Genomic DNA, 14,451 nt, shown 5'->3' on the forward strand with positions numbered 1-14,451 from the left:
TTAATTTTTGCTCCAAAAGACGCATTAGAGCTGATTGTCCAGTTAGATCTTATTTTCGGGAAATACGGTAGAAGATGACGCAGGCCCATGTCACTGGGTCAGCCTCTACCCCAACCTGAAATCTGATAACCATGGATCATTCAGCTTTTGCTTGAAGCCTGCCAATTTTTCACTATTTATATGTTGAACATGTATCATAAAGAAGTTGAGGAAGAAACTCAAAATTAATTAAATTACATTTAAAGATAAATCTGAATTTTTTAAATTAAATAAACATTGCATTCCTTGATCAACCAGTGGACAGATTTTTTTCAGAGTGCCACTGCAGCGATGATGAAAAGTAATAGCTAATATAATATAGTAATATTTTTAATAGCTACTCATTTACCGAGTTTTACGTGCTGCCAGCGATGATGGCAAGCGCTTTATACTTGTTCTCAGCGGTAGTCCTCTCGGCAACCTTGGAAGGTTGATGGTATTTTCCCCTTTGCAGAGATTAGGAAACTCAGGTGTCAAGTCACTTGCTCAAACTACACAGGAAGTACGTGTAAGGAAAGCTTATACTTCTCCTACACTAACCCTGCGCTTCTCCACACTCAAAACACTCTGACACAGATGTGGGAGAGGTTTCCTCACGCCAAGCAATGCTTGTGACACAAGCTGGGTGTCCTACAATTTTACTCAATTCTCACTACCTAGAGATAGCGTCAGATCCCACAGGTTAAGGGCTCAGTCCAACGAGACTGCCCCCACTTCAGTTGCTAATCACAAGTAGGTCACCCACAACTACTGTCCAACTTGGCTACAAATCAGAGGTTCCCATCACCTTCTCTCCTTTGGATTTGTATCACTAGTATTTGCAAGAACAGCTCAGAGAACTCGGGAACACGCACGTTTACTGGTTTATTATATAATAAAGCACACGATAAAGGTCACAGATGGACAGCCAGAAGAAGAGCTGCACAGGGAGACCTGGGAGCATCCGGAGGACAAGAGATCTGGTCCCCATGGCGTTGGGGTGCGTCACCCTCCCATTACCAACCCAGAAGCTCTCCAAACCCTGCACTTTTGGGATTTTTATGGAGACTTCACACATAGATATTTCCAGCCCCTCTCCCCTCTCTGGAGAATGGGGGGTGGAGCTGAAAATTCCAAGCTTCTAATAATGGCTTGGTCTATCTGGGGACCAGCCCCCATCCAGGAGCCCACCCAGAGTCACCTCATTAGAAAAAAAGACACTCCTACCACCCAGGAAATTCCAAATGATTTAGGAGCTCTGTGTCAGGAACCAGGCTCAAAGGCCAATTATTAGAACAACAGATGCTCCTAGTACTCTTATCACTTAGGAAATTACAAGGGCTTTAGGAGCTCTGTGCCAGGGGGCTGGTATATATGTGTGTGTATATATATATTTCCCCCTGTTATTTCACTGGAGCAGGGTTTTGAACCAAGGTCTGTGATTCCAAAGTCAGAGTCTTCAGAACAATGATGGCTGCCTGGTCACTTGCTCAACCCTTTGGGTTGCCCTAATAGCACTGTGGTGATGAATCACTCTCTCCTCACTCATCGGCCTGATAATCCATCGAAACCCTTTTAGATTTCTTCAGAGGGACCTGTCTGCCAGCCCCTCTGAGTGCACATCTCTGCTTCCTGCTTCCCAAGAAACGTACCCATGATCCTGCGGATGGGGTCATCAGGACTGGCCACAGCCTGGATCTGGCCCTTGAGCACGATTTCTTTGTCCATGGTAAAGGAGGTGAATCCACACTGGGAAAGGAAGCTGCTCACCTCCAGGCAGACTTTCTCCCCAATGGTAGTTAGGGCATCCTTCAGACGGAAGGAGCTTGAGCAGAGAAGGGAAAGGAGAAGCCAGGGAAGAAAGAACCCATAAACAACATGAATATCTACCCAGCTCAAACAGCCTGATAAGAGTCACAATAACCAACTCATGGACTGACATGTTCAAAGGGAAAATTTGTGACTCTTCTTTGCCCCTAAATTCTCAGGCTGTGTATATCTGACTCAGGGGGATCTCTCTCTCTCTCTCTCCCTTCCTCCCTCCTTCCAAGAAAGGACAGTAGGAAGAGGAAGACTTCAATTACATCAGGACCAACAACCCAAAACTCAACTTCTTGCTAGCATCTGTGTGGTGAAATAAGCCTGGAATTGACTTAAGAATATCTTGAATATCTCTGAAGCAATATACAAGAAACCAGAAATTTTGTAGTCGTGGGATAGGAGTGGGAGAGAAACTTTTCCTTAGACATCCTTTTTCCTTTTTGATTTTTGAAACACGTGAGCATATTAACTACTTAAAAGTATAAATTAAATTGAAATCCAAAAGTAAATAAAATTTGCACCTGGATTTCCTGGGACCCCCGAGGCTCTCCTAGAATGTCTATTGGGAGCCTTCCTGCTGGTGGGTATTCTATGGGAAGGCAATTGCCTTTGTTCTGGGTCTTGATTCTTTGGACATTAGAATTAGTGGGAGCAAGTGCGCAAACCCTGAGATTCACTGCTGGTACCAAGTCTGCCAGCCTCTGGCTGCCAGGGTGAAAATGGCAGCTGGCTGGACTCCTAGGGAAGCACAGGACAGGGCCCCTCAAATCAGCACCTTTGACAGAGCAGTTCTACTAGAGGGGGACCTATTTAAGAGCCCAGAGTTACACCTCAGACAACGTCTCAGCTCAGCAAACAACTTCTTGGCCTAAGTCAAGATTGTTGAACTGCTAGTTCACCGCATTCAACACCCACATGCTTTGTGCAAATTCAGCAATAAAATTCCTCCATTTTGTAATGATGAGAAAGTCTGGGGACATTCCCCTTGAAGAATCCTCCGAATTGGACCTTGTCAGATAGTGTTTACTCAAAACCATTCAAAAATACTCTATATGCTGCAAACCACATAAATCACCTAATCTGACTTCACTGCTGGCGCAGTTATAGCAGCTGCCCTCAAAAGTATGGACGAGTGCTGCTGGATAAAATAATCCACTTATACCAAGCACAAAACGTCTATGAAGAATGAGCAAAGGGCAGAAAACTTGAATCACATGCTTGTAACTCTAAGGAGTACTGGTTATTTCTTATCTGACCTTTCCCTAGGACTGTGCTATCCAAACTGTTAGATGGTTATAAAAGCAATTTAATGGATAGCAACCAGCATTTTTTTAAATGAAATACAACAGAAATATCAGGATGTATTAAGCATAGTTAGGGTAAGTTTCGTTTTGTGAAATTTTTATCTCAGTTACATATGTGTCTAAGTGTGTCCTGCATCACAATAGAAAATGAATTTCTCACTATGGGTCCTGGTCACAAACATTTGAAAGGCACTACGCTAGAGCCTTGTGAACTCTAGAGTTCATTCTAACTTTGACCAGATGGCTCTGAATCAAGTCTGCCGGGGCAAAGAAAGTTGGAGGGCAAGGTTTCCTCTCAGTTCTGAGAGTGGCCCCAGATTCTGCCTTATACTGGGAGACCCCCATTCTAGTATGCTCTCTGCCACCCGCTGTCTCCCATCCATTCATTAAAGGTCCACTCCACAGCTCTGAGCCACTTACGGCAGATGCATATCTGTTAGCAGAATCTTCACAATCATCTTGAGTTTCTCAGCAAAGTTGGCTTGGCTGGAAATCCCTGAGGCTGCCATGCTGAATGTGACCAGCAATACGGCCCCCAGGATGGTCAGTTGCTCCAGCTGGAGCTGGAGATCTTGGAAGCGAGACTGGTCCATCAAAACAGTCTGTAATGAAAACAGAAACCATCCCTGAGCTGTAAATTCGGGCTGGCCAGCAGAGGGCAGTGGGGCCTCAGCCCCCACATACACCTCCGAAGTTTCCCTCAGGATTTTCTACCATGTTTACCCGAAAATAAGACCTACCCGGACCATCAGCTGTAATGCGTCTTTTGGAGCAAAAATTAATATGAGACTCGGTATTTATTATATCATATGTCATATCATTTCATATCATATCATATATTATATCCAGTCATATTAAAATAAGACCGGGTCTTATATTAATTTTTGCTCCAAAAGATGCAACAGAGCTGATGGTCCAGCTATGTCTTATTTTCAGGGAAATATGGTAGTTATTTCAGAGCCATCGGGAGTCATGTGTGAATTCCCCTTTCATCTCAGAGCTCCTTTTTCCTTAAAAAGGCCGCAGTGGAGCGCACTCACTAAGAGCATGACATAGACTGGCTGTGAATCCAGACTCTGACATATAATAGCAACATAACCTCACACAAGTTTTTTCAACTCAGTCCTCGGAAAAAAACTCAGTACCTCACAGGGCTGTTTTAAAGATGAAAATAGACCATGCATATAAAGCAGATGGCAGAGCCAACACTCAGTAAATGGAAGTTATATCATTGGACAGGAAAGAGTCATGTAGTACAGAGCAAGGGTGACCTATTCATCCCAGCTCGTCCAGGACTGTCTCGGCTTTACAACTGAAATTCCCAAATCCTGTGGACTACCAACACCAACTGCTGTAACAAAGGGAAATGCTCGGCCTCTCTGACTCATCTCCTTCCAGCCTGCCTTGTGTCCACGGCCTCCAGGCGAACAGCTCCTGCTTTGTCGTGCACACAGACATGCCAATCATTAGAGGAATTCTGCTTGTGGTGTGAGTTTTACAAGAGCAGTTCCTCCAGTTTCCCCTTCCCCTGACATAACAGAAGCCTGAACTCTGTAAGATGGATTTGAGGAACCACTAGATCTCCCATCTTCTCCCTCGGCTCCTTCACCGATAAACCTTTCCTTACTCCAAACTCGGATGTTTTGAGTTTTGGCCTTTCAAAGAAAGCATCAGGCACCTGGACTTTGGACCAGTAACACCACTCCTACCCACCCTCCAACCCACCCCCCCAACACACACTCACACACACCAAACTAAGACAGTAACAATTTGTGGTCTTAGCCCAGAATTCTTCTCAGGAAGTAAAAACTATCTTTGAAGATGGAAACTCCTCTATTGTTAAACACAGATGCTTCAACAGACGTCTCATCAGCCTGTTTTTTTGATGTCACATGGCTAGATGGCAGGGTCCTAGCTTTGATGCCTCCCAACAGTATGCAGTACATGAGTTTAGGATCCAAAAGACTTCCAAGGATCAATAGCCAGAGTAGATGTCTGTCCCCAGTGACAACACCAGCCTCCCCACAGCTATTTTTTAAAGGAGAACTGCCCTCCAGGAGCGAGCATGCCACTATTCTGAAAGGAACCTCCCCATGTCCCTCCAAAGTTCAGCACCCTCTTTAGAGCCTCCTCTGGCATAAAACAGGGAACTCAGAAGCAAGAGATGAAACCTTTGGCTTGCAATGTCTTGAAAATAAAAACAAGGAACTTGCACGAGAAAGCTATTTAATTTAGAGAAGTAGCAGCATGTGAGTGAGGCTAGAGATCAGCAGCCTGAGTGCCCTCAGAAAAGAAGGGGGAGTCTACACCAAACCAGCTCTTTGCAGACAAAATGGGGGAATCCCTTGTTAGTTATCTCTTTTAAAGGACTACTGCAGCTAGAAGTACCTATTGTGCAAAACATAAAAAGAAAAAAATACTGCTCTGCATAGAAGAGGAAGAAGTTTCTTTAGATGAAACTGAAAAGCAACATCACTGCTACAGCTTCAATCCAGATGAGCGACAGCAGGACAGCAGTGCAGCACCACAAGTGGAAGCCCCACACATTGCCAAATGGAAGCCCCACACATTGCCGGTGGGATTACAAAAGAAGGCAACTATTTTGGAAACCGCTTTGGCAGTTCCTCAGAATTTTAAACTTAAAAGTCACCACAGGATCCAGCAATTCTAATTCTAGGTACGTACCCCAAGAGAACTGAAAATGTATGTTCACACCAAAACGTGTGAACAAATGTTCAGAGCAGCACAATTCACAATAGCCAAAACGGGGAAACACCCAAATGTCCATTAATTGATACGTGAATAAACAAAATGTGGTATAGCTATACAATGGAATGTTATTCAGCCTTGAAAAGAAAAGAAATGCTGACACACACTACAGCATAGATGAAACCTTGAAGACATTATGCTCAGTGAAATAAGCCAGACACAGAAGGACAAATACTCTATGAGTCCACTCATACAAGGTACCCACAGTAGACAAATTCATAGAGACAGAAAGCAGGGAATGGGGAGAGGGAAGAAGGAGGAGTTAGTATTTAAAGGATACAGAGTTTCAAACAACTACTTGACTTGGAGCTGATGGGTCCTGGAAAAACACACTTCAAATAAATAAAAATTAAACAAATCAATCAATCAATCAATAAAGGATACAGAGTTTCAATGCGAAGATGGAAAAGATCTGGAGATGGATGGCGGTGATGGTTGCACAACGGTGTAAATGTACTTAGTGCCACTGAACTGTGCACTTAAAAATGGTAAATTTTATATTGTGCATATTTTACCACAATAAAAAAACTACAAAAAAAAAAAGGAATGATGTACTCATACATTCTACATCATGGATAAACATAAAGCTTAGTGAAAGAAGCCAGACACCAAAGGCCTGATTCCACTTATACAAAATGTCCAGAATAGGCAAATCCATAGAGACACAAAGTAGATCAGTGGTTGCCAGGGGATGAGGGGAGGGGACAGGAGAGTGACAGCTACTGGGTACAGGGTTTCTTTTTGGGGTGATGAAAATGTTCTGAAATTAAATAGTGGTAATGGTCCCATAACGCTAGTGAATATACTAAAAACCACTGAATTACACAATTTAAAAGGAGAAATTTTGTGGTATATGAATCATATCTTAACAAAACTATTATTTTTTAAAAGTCAGCAGCACAAAAAGAAGTGAGCATATGCAGTGAGACTGCTCTGGAGCACCTACCTCAGGGAAAGGTCTCTGGAGGTGGTCCCATTTCAGGAGCCTCAGGTATGCATGATTCTGGACAGCAACGGGATTTGGCACAGGACCCTCATCAGAGCCAGAGGCCCCTCCCCCCGCTGGAAGGGCGTTTTTATACTTCTGATTCATAAGGTCATCTGCAGCTTCTTCCAACCACTGGGTGACAAAGTCCAGGGAATCTGTGGAAAACAAGGCTTTGAACTTTACTGTGACACTCAGGGGTGCTTCTCGGAATTACTTTGGGGAAAATCATCCTGGAGGTGTGGTATGGTACAGTACAGAGTATGGACTTTGGAATCAAATAGAACTTGGTTCAAATCACAGTACTGCCAATTACTGGCTGAGTCATCTCCGGCAAGTCCAAGTCTGTCTGAATATCAGATTCCTAAGATAAGAACTGTACAACTTCCCATCATAGTGTGTTGTGAGGATTAACCAAGACAGTGACGACAAAGCACCTAGCCAGGCTTTGCCACCTACAGATGTTCAACAAACCTTCGCTCTCTTCTCTCCCATCCCGGCTTGGCCTTGTCTGGATCTTAGTCTCCTATCAACATGGTTTACTTCCAGCCTTGCAGAAGGTGAGCTCTGTCACGTTTGATGTGTATTATACGGTGTCTGGAGCATTACCAGGGGAACCTCAGTTGTCTTTCATCCACCACTATGCTCTCCCTACTTTTCTAAGCTGAGTAATGCACTAGGGACTTTGAGGGATGCAGGAGAAAGAAGACAAAGTTTCTGTCCACATTATCTGAGCAAAAAGTTCCTCTGATAGGTCCTGGTCTCTGTCGCAGCTCTGCCAGTAGAATCCACCTTAACACCCGTGGGCGGCCAAGGCCAGGGCTGGAGTTCACGCCTCACTGTTGCATGAGGACACACCTCTGGTTCTGTCAACACAGGAATCACACCAAGCTCTTGGTTCTGAGCTTCACTCTCCCTTCGGCTTTCTGCTGACAGCCTTCTCGGTAGCCCACCAACTGTGAGTAATAAGCACTGAACTCTGACCAGCTCAAGGACTGTGTGTCGTCCTTCACTGGGCCCTGCTGCATCTGGCTCTCATCCTAAGGCTCTTCAGCCTAGCAAATGGCAACCCTGGATGTCTCCTGAGGGGCAGTACAATACGGGTTGAGGCAGTGAGCTGTGTAGTCAATCAGTTATGGTCAAAAATCTCTCAAAAGCTATGTGCACATCTGTAAAATGGAGTTTAAGAATAGGCCTACCTCATAGGCTTACTGTGTGAAGGTATATATGTATGGTAGTGCGCATAACACTCTTGATGTAATAAACACTAGCCAATCTTGTTCTTCTAGGGCTGCTACTTCTACCTCTGCTCTTTTCTTCTCCTCCTGGCCCCCATCTTTGGGGCTGGATGAACAACTGCTCAGGGCTGAATCAACTCTTCTGGTCAGGCAACACAATCTATCCAGAGACAATCATTTTCATCTTATGACCAGCAAAGTTTGAGGCTAAACAGAACTCGTAATAAATTGGATCTGAAGACAGCAATTTACCCAAAACATCAGCTGCCAATACAGAGACCAAAACAGCACCCTAGAAATGCAACATAATTTTGGATTCCACAGTCATGTTTTTTCCTATAGTCATCTGAGAGGTTTATAAAATATAAGACTTTTTCTGGGTCTGCAAACAGAAGGTTTCTAAATATAAAACAGAAGCAAAGTAAAATTTCTTGATGTACCTCACAGTGGGGAGAAAAGTAAATTCAATGGTCACAAAAAGTCCGTCATGCTTTTAAAATCAAGGCCAAGCATACAATTTATCTCAAACCGGTGCCTTTATTAAAAACTTATTTCATTTAGGAGTTCTTTGTCTTCCAAATTTCTATTCTTATATCTTACGTATACTTCAATTGTTTGTCAGTTAAATTTTCTTTTCAAGTCCTAATGTCTTGTGCTTTTCTGTTTTCAATTCAGACTGTTCTCATATTAAATTTTATTTTTTGTTTTTTTTAATAGGACTTTATTGGGGAATAGTTTGTACTTCCAGGACTTGTTTTTCCAAGTCAAGTTGTTGTCCTTTCAATCTTAGTTGTGGAGGGTGCCATTTTAGCTTCCAGTTGTCCTTTCAGTCTTAGTTGTGGAGGGCGCAGCTCAGCTCCAGATCCCGTTGCTAGTTGCAGGAGGCGCAGCTCACCATCCCTTGCGGGAGTCGAACAGGCAACCTTATGGTTGAGAGGACTCGCTCCAACCAACTGAGCCATCCGGGAGCTCAGCGGCAGCTCAGCTCAAGGTGCTGTGTTCAATCTTAGTTGCAGGGGGCAGAGCCCACCATCCTTTGTGGGAGTCAAGGAGTTGAACCAGCAACCTTGGGGTTGAGAGCCCACTGGCCCATGTGGGAATCGAACCGGAAGCCTTTGGAGTTAGGAGCAAGGAGCTTTAACTGCCTGAGCCATCAGGCCAGCCCTTTAGTTTTGTTTTGAAAACAATATAATTATGCAACAAGCTATAGCAACTAAAATGAAAAAACACAGACAACAAAAGAGCACTATAAACATTAAACATACTTGGCTGCTTCTCCAAAAGCTCTTGAAACTTCTTCCTTTCATATTCGACTGACTGCTGCATGAGATGTGGCCTAATGCTGCTGACAGAAAAGTTCGCCATATCGACTTTCATTAGGTCCAACACAGAAAAAATTGCCCTAAAAGAAAAGAGATACAAGGAATTAGAACTGGGCACTTGGAAAATAAATAGTTTTAACAAAAAGAGATGAGCAGATTTAAGATCGTCTTCTCGTGTTAGAAAGGGTAGCAAGAAAAGTTAGAAAAATCATGAGAAAGTAGATTAAGAAAAACAAATTTAGAAACATAAAAACTTCAATTATGGTTTCAAAAGACTGAACATTTGTAAGCTGCTTTCTGTCCCCATCCCTCTACCCCTTGCCCTCAAGCAAACATAGCTCCCCTCACTGCTGTTCCTTGGCTCTGGGTCAGCTCTCATGACAGCCACAGAGAGAGGAAGGAGCCCAAGACCTGAGGCGAAGGGCAGAGAGCTCACCACCTGTTCTCTGCTTTCACATGGATGAATTCACTTTCCTAGGAAAGAAAGAAAATTAACTCTCCTTTCTCCTCTCCTCTTACCTTAGTCTCTCTTAGTTTCAGGGAGCGTTTTATGTTCTAAGTCTGGTGGCATAACTGCCATTTCACACTCTGAATGTACCCAATGGGCAGACTTGACAGTGCATTTTAAGAACCTATATTTAGGAAATAACCTAAAATACAGAAAAAAAGTTCTGTGCACAAAGATGTTCACTGCAGAGTTAAACAGTAAATAATTATAGATAATTGTCCATCTTAACAGAGAAATAGTTAATTATATGCAAAGGAATAATTTGCAGCCATAGAAAATGCTTATGGGGAGTTTTTAAAAATAGTTTAAGTTGGTTATAAAAGGGCAATGCAAGAGATCTTTGTGCTGTTGGAACTGTGCAGTATCTTGAATGTAGTGGCAGATACACAAACTTACACAGGTGATAAAATCACATAAAAATGAATACACACACACACAAAAATGTATACAAGTAAAACAGGAAAGCTAAGTGAGATCAGTGGATCTTACCAATGTTAATATTCTTTTTTTCTTTGTAGTTTTTTTTTTTTTTAAGATTTTTATTGGGAAAGAGGAACAGGATTTTATTTGGGAACAGTGTGTACTTCCAGGACTTTTTCCAAGTCAAGTTGTCTGTTGTCCTTTCAGTCGTAGTTGTGGAGGGCGCAGCTCAGCTCCAGATCCAGTTGCCGTTGTTAGTTGCAGGGGGCACAGCCCACCATCCTGGCAGGAGTCCAACTGGCAACCTTGTGGTTGAGAGCCTGCACCTCAACCAACTGAGCCATCTGGGAGCTCAGTGGCAGCTCAGCTCAAGGTGCCGTGTTCAATCTTAGTTTCAGGGGACGGAGCACACTATCCCTTGCGAGACTTGAGGAGTCGAACTGGCAACCTTGTGGTTGAGAGCCCGCTGGCCCATGTGGGAATCAAACCGGCAGCCTTCGATGTTAGGAGCACAGAGCTCCAACCGCCTGAGCCACCGGGCCGGCCCCACCAGTGTTAATATTCTAGTTGTGATATACTACAGTTTTGCAAAATGTACTATTGGGGGGAACTGGATAAAGTATACTATATTATTACAACTCCATGTGAATACACAATTATCTCAATGACACTTTCAAATAAAAATTAAGTGAAATGATTAGGGTATAATGTTAACAGGAAAAGTCAGGCCTGCAATGCCCACCAGAAGGTTCAGCCGAACATTCAGACTCACAAGACTGACAAGACTACCACAGGTTTGGCGTCACCTACTCACACAGCTTGCCAACACGTCAGCACCAAGCATTCCCTTCAGCAAGAGTTACAGCATCAGCCACAGCATACAGCTCAGCATATGGTGAATTTAAAATTATGGGTGAATGTGTTTCCATCTTGCTAACTTTTCTACATTTTATAAAATGCTTGCTTTAAAAAAATTTTTTTAAATGCGTGAGTATCTACACTTGAGGAAGTCTAAATTTGAAAAATAGGCTCTATATTTTCAGTGCACTGTAGGTGATTCAACACAATTCTCATACCTGAAAAGGGGCACTATTTCCTTAATGTTCTTTAGTTTCTGCACTTCCTCATCTCGAACAGGTGCACACAGTGTCCCCATCATGCCAATGATGAATTCTGCCAGTTTGGAAATGTCTAGGGCCCCATTCTCTGCCTGCTGCTTTATCAGATCCAGATCCAAGACTTCTGTAATCTGGTTTCTCAGTCTAGTGTGACCAGGCAGCAAGAAAGATAAGAGAGTCTACAAGAGAGGACAGCCAAGTTTAATCAAAGTTTCTTAGTCAGACATCATTTTCGATTAATGTAAAGGAATTTACATTTACCCAAATAAGGGTTTACCAACTGTTACTACAATGTTATGCTTATTTTAACCTCTTATTCAACAAATCTGCAGAAACACATGTTTACAACTCATTTAGACTAGCTATTTAAGTTTCCACTGACTGAAGCCCTAGGTAGTAATCATGACTGGATACAACATGAATAAACTGTTAAAAGTGAGAAAAGAAAAACGCATGAATGAACACAAGCCTGTGAACCAACCACCGATGCCAATTTCCATAGATACATCTCTTCTTCCATAGTACTGCTAAAGGTAAGAAAGATAAGAGAGTGCTGCAAAAACAGCCCTGCCTTCCACTTAATGCCTTCTCTATCCCATAGCCTGAATCACTTTTTGGCCATTGTAAATTGAACATGTCCATTATCTTTTAAAAATTTTATAAATCACCTATATTTTATAAAACCACTTTTGTTTAAATAATTCTGTTTTTAAAAAATATGAACTTCTTCATCTACAAAAGAAATGCCTTCAGGTTATCATAGCTTGTTTAAAGTTCTTCAAAAGGCATTAAGCCTAAAATAGTCTCAATCTACACCTTAGCAAGTACTTTCAAGTCCTCATGCTTTGATTTCTTTAAAGCCTTCCAGCACAGTAACACAGAGAGGGTGACCACGCCGAACACACCAGAACAGCATCGCAAGTCGCTCTTCAACTCACCTCTTTGATCTCTCCGACAAGTTTAATGGCATGGTCATATGATGGGGGGTCATCACTCAGCTGGACACTCAAGCAATCCCAAAAAGCTTTATGTACAATCTCCTTTACTCTCTTCTCCAAACTGGAGGCAAATGAGAAAAAGGAAGAAAAAGAAGAAAAGAAAATTGTTGAGCATCAAATCACTTTCCAAAGCACAAATTCTATGGGTTTATGGTAAGAAATTTTAAAAATAATTTGGGTAAAAGAAAGACTTAGCAGACATACTTAAACCAATCATATACCTTGTTTTTAGTTCGTGATTTGTTTCAATAAGAACCTCATTGGATAGAATAATTTTCAACTAATTTGACAGATAACATGAGTCCAATTAACAGCATATAATAGTGCCATTACGGTAAAAAGAATATTGGAAAGTTCAGAGCTATTAATTTTTAGTTCCTGATACCATCAAGTTTCCTAAGATATTTATGTTTAAGCAGCTTAACATAATAATTCAGCATGTATATAGGCTGAAGGACTTTATTTTCTAAAAAATATCCTATTCCCATGTGATATATGAGACAATTCCTTAGTTAAGTACCAAACTGTAAAAGTTACGTGTAATATCGCATTAAAACTAGTCATTATATCATAAGCAAAACAAATAATTCTTCATTATTAACATGAAAAAGTACTATCTTTGCAGAGAACGTAAGGAATGTCTGTACAGTCATATTTAGAAGCCTACTGTGGCACCCACTAGAGCTTGCCAACCCAGCATCCATTACTCCTCCTCTGTTAACAGAATACCAGTGTTTTCCACAGCACTTTTACAATTATAATGAGCAATGATTTTTCTTTCTTATGAAAGTACATTTTAAAAGGTGCACCTTACAATCAGTAGAGTTTTAGATTCAATATGGTATATGCCAGATGGTAGGGATACAGAGAATAATGCATAGTCCTTGTATACAGAGGGTGCCAAAAAAATGTATACACAGTTTAAGAAAGAGAAAACTGTATTAAAATTGTAATACTCAGGGGGCGGGGGTAGTAGATGAGGGTAAAGGGGACCAAATATATGGTGATGGAAAGAGAATTGACTCTGAGTGGTGAACAATGTGATATATATAGATGATGTATTACAGAATAGTACACCTAAAATCTATGTAATTTTACTAACAATTGTCACCCCAATAAACTTTAATTAAAAAAATAAAATAAAATAAAATTGTAATACTCAATATATACTGATAACAAAAGATGAAAAAAGTCATGTGTATACATGTTTTTGGCACCAGCAGTATGTAGAGTTTACAACTTGGTGAAGAATACAAGTAAACCAACCACTACAGTACAATGTGATAGTTAAACAAAAAATGAATGAAACAATATGAGGCAGCTAAGTCCTGTAGATTAGGGAGAAGCTAACATGAAAGATTTCCACAGGAGATTTCCAGACCTTTCGTTTACATTTTGAAGGATCAGTGGTCCTTTGATCCACTTTCAAACTCTAGTAATTCTTGGTATAGGGATATTTTTTAACAACAACATACAAAAGGAGAGGGGTATTTGAATATAGTGACATCAAGTAAAGAAAACATTTCCAGAACTGGGAAATGACAGCATACTACTAAACAAAATAACTCAGTAACCACTTTACCTGTCTTCTGGTAATTCAATAGGTTTAATCCTGAAGTCTCCATTTACTATAATTTCATGGGCTAAAACCATGTTAGTGACTCCTTTTGCTGTCTCTAGAAGTTCTTCCACAGTCACAAAACGAGGAGGACTAGCTGTAACAAAAACCCAGCGTAAAAGATTTGCTTCTCTAGATTAGAATTTCTATGAAAGTAAGGAGAAAGCAGTGGTTCTGGTACTAGCCAATAATTTGGGTTATGTATCTATTTATGAACACATTCTGGCAATTTCAAACAATAAATTTACCTATTTCATATTCATGTTTTCTTTTAACCTAGAATCCTAAATCATTTACAATATTCAAAACCTGTTTTTTTGTTTTTTTGTTTT

At 41.4% G+C, this 14,451-nt stretch overlaps 1 protein-coding gene across 4 annotated transcripts in view; it reads right to left on the reverse strand.

Moving 5' to 3' along the window:
- Positions 1–14,451, reverse strand: part of TCP11L1 (t-complex 11 like 1) — a 30,403-nt gene that overhangs the window by 4,854 nt on the left and 11,098 nt on the right. For 3 of the 4 annotated variants that reach the window (XM_081064952.1, XM_081064953.1, XM_081064954.1), the window contains exons 3-9: positions 14,084–14,216; positions 12,442–12,562; positions 11,462–11,682; positions 9,401–9,537; positions 6,859–7,055; positions 3,564–3,745; positions 1,671–1,843 (exon numbers count right to left, since the gene is read on the reverse strand). In XM_081064952.1, coding sequence (XP_080921078.1) covers positions 1,671–1,843; positions 3,564–3,745; positions 6,859–7,055; positions 9,401–9,537; positions 11,462–11,682; positions 12,442–12,562; positions 14,084–14,216 — 1,164 coding nt within the window. The remainder of the gene's footprint in view (positions 1–1,670; positions 1,844–3,563; positions 3,746–6,858; positions 7,056–9,400; positions 9,538–11,461; positions 11,683–12,441; positions 12,563–14,083; positions 14,217–14,451) is intronic. The other variant, XM_081064955.1, reaches the window with a different exon arrangement.

This window comes from Rhinolophus hipposideros, assembly GCF_964194185.1.
Source record: "Rhinolophus hipposideros genome assembly, chromosome: 10".
Taxonomy (NCBI): Eukaryota; Metazoa; Chordata; class Mammalia; order Chiroptera; family Rhinolophidae; genus Rhinolophus; species Rhinolophus hipposideros.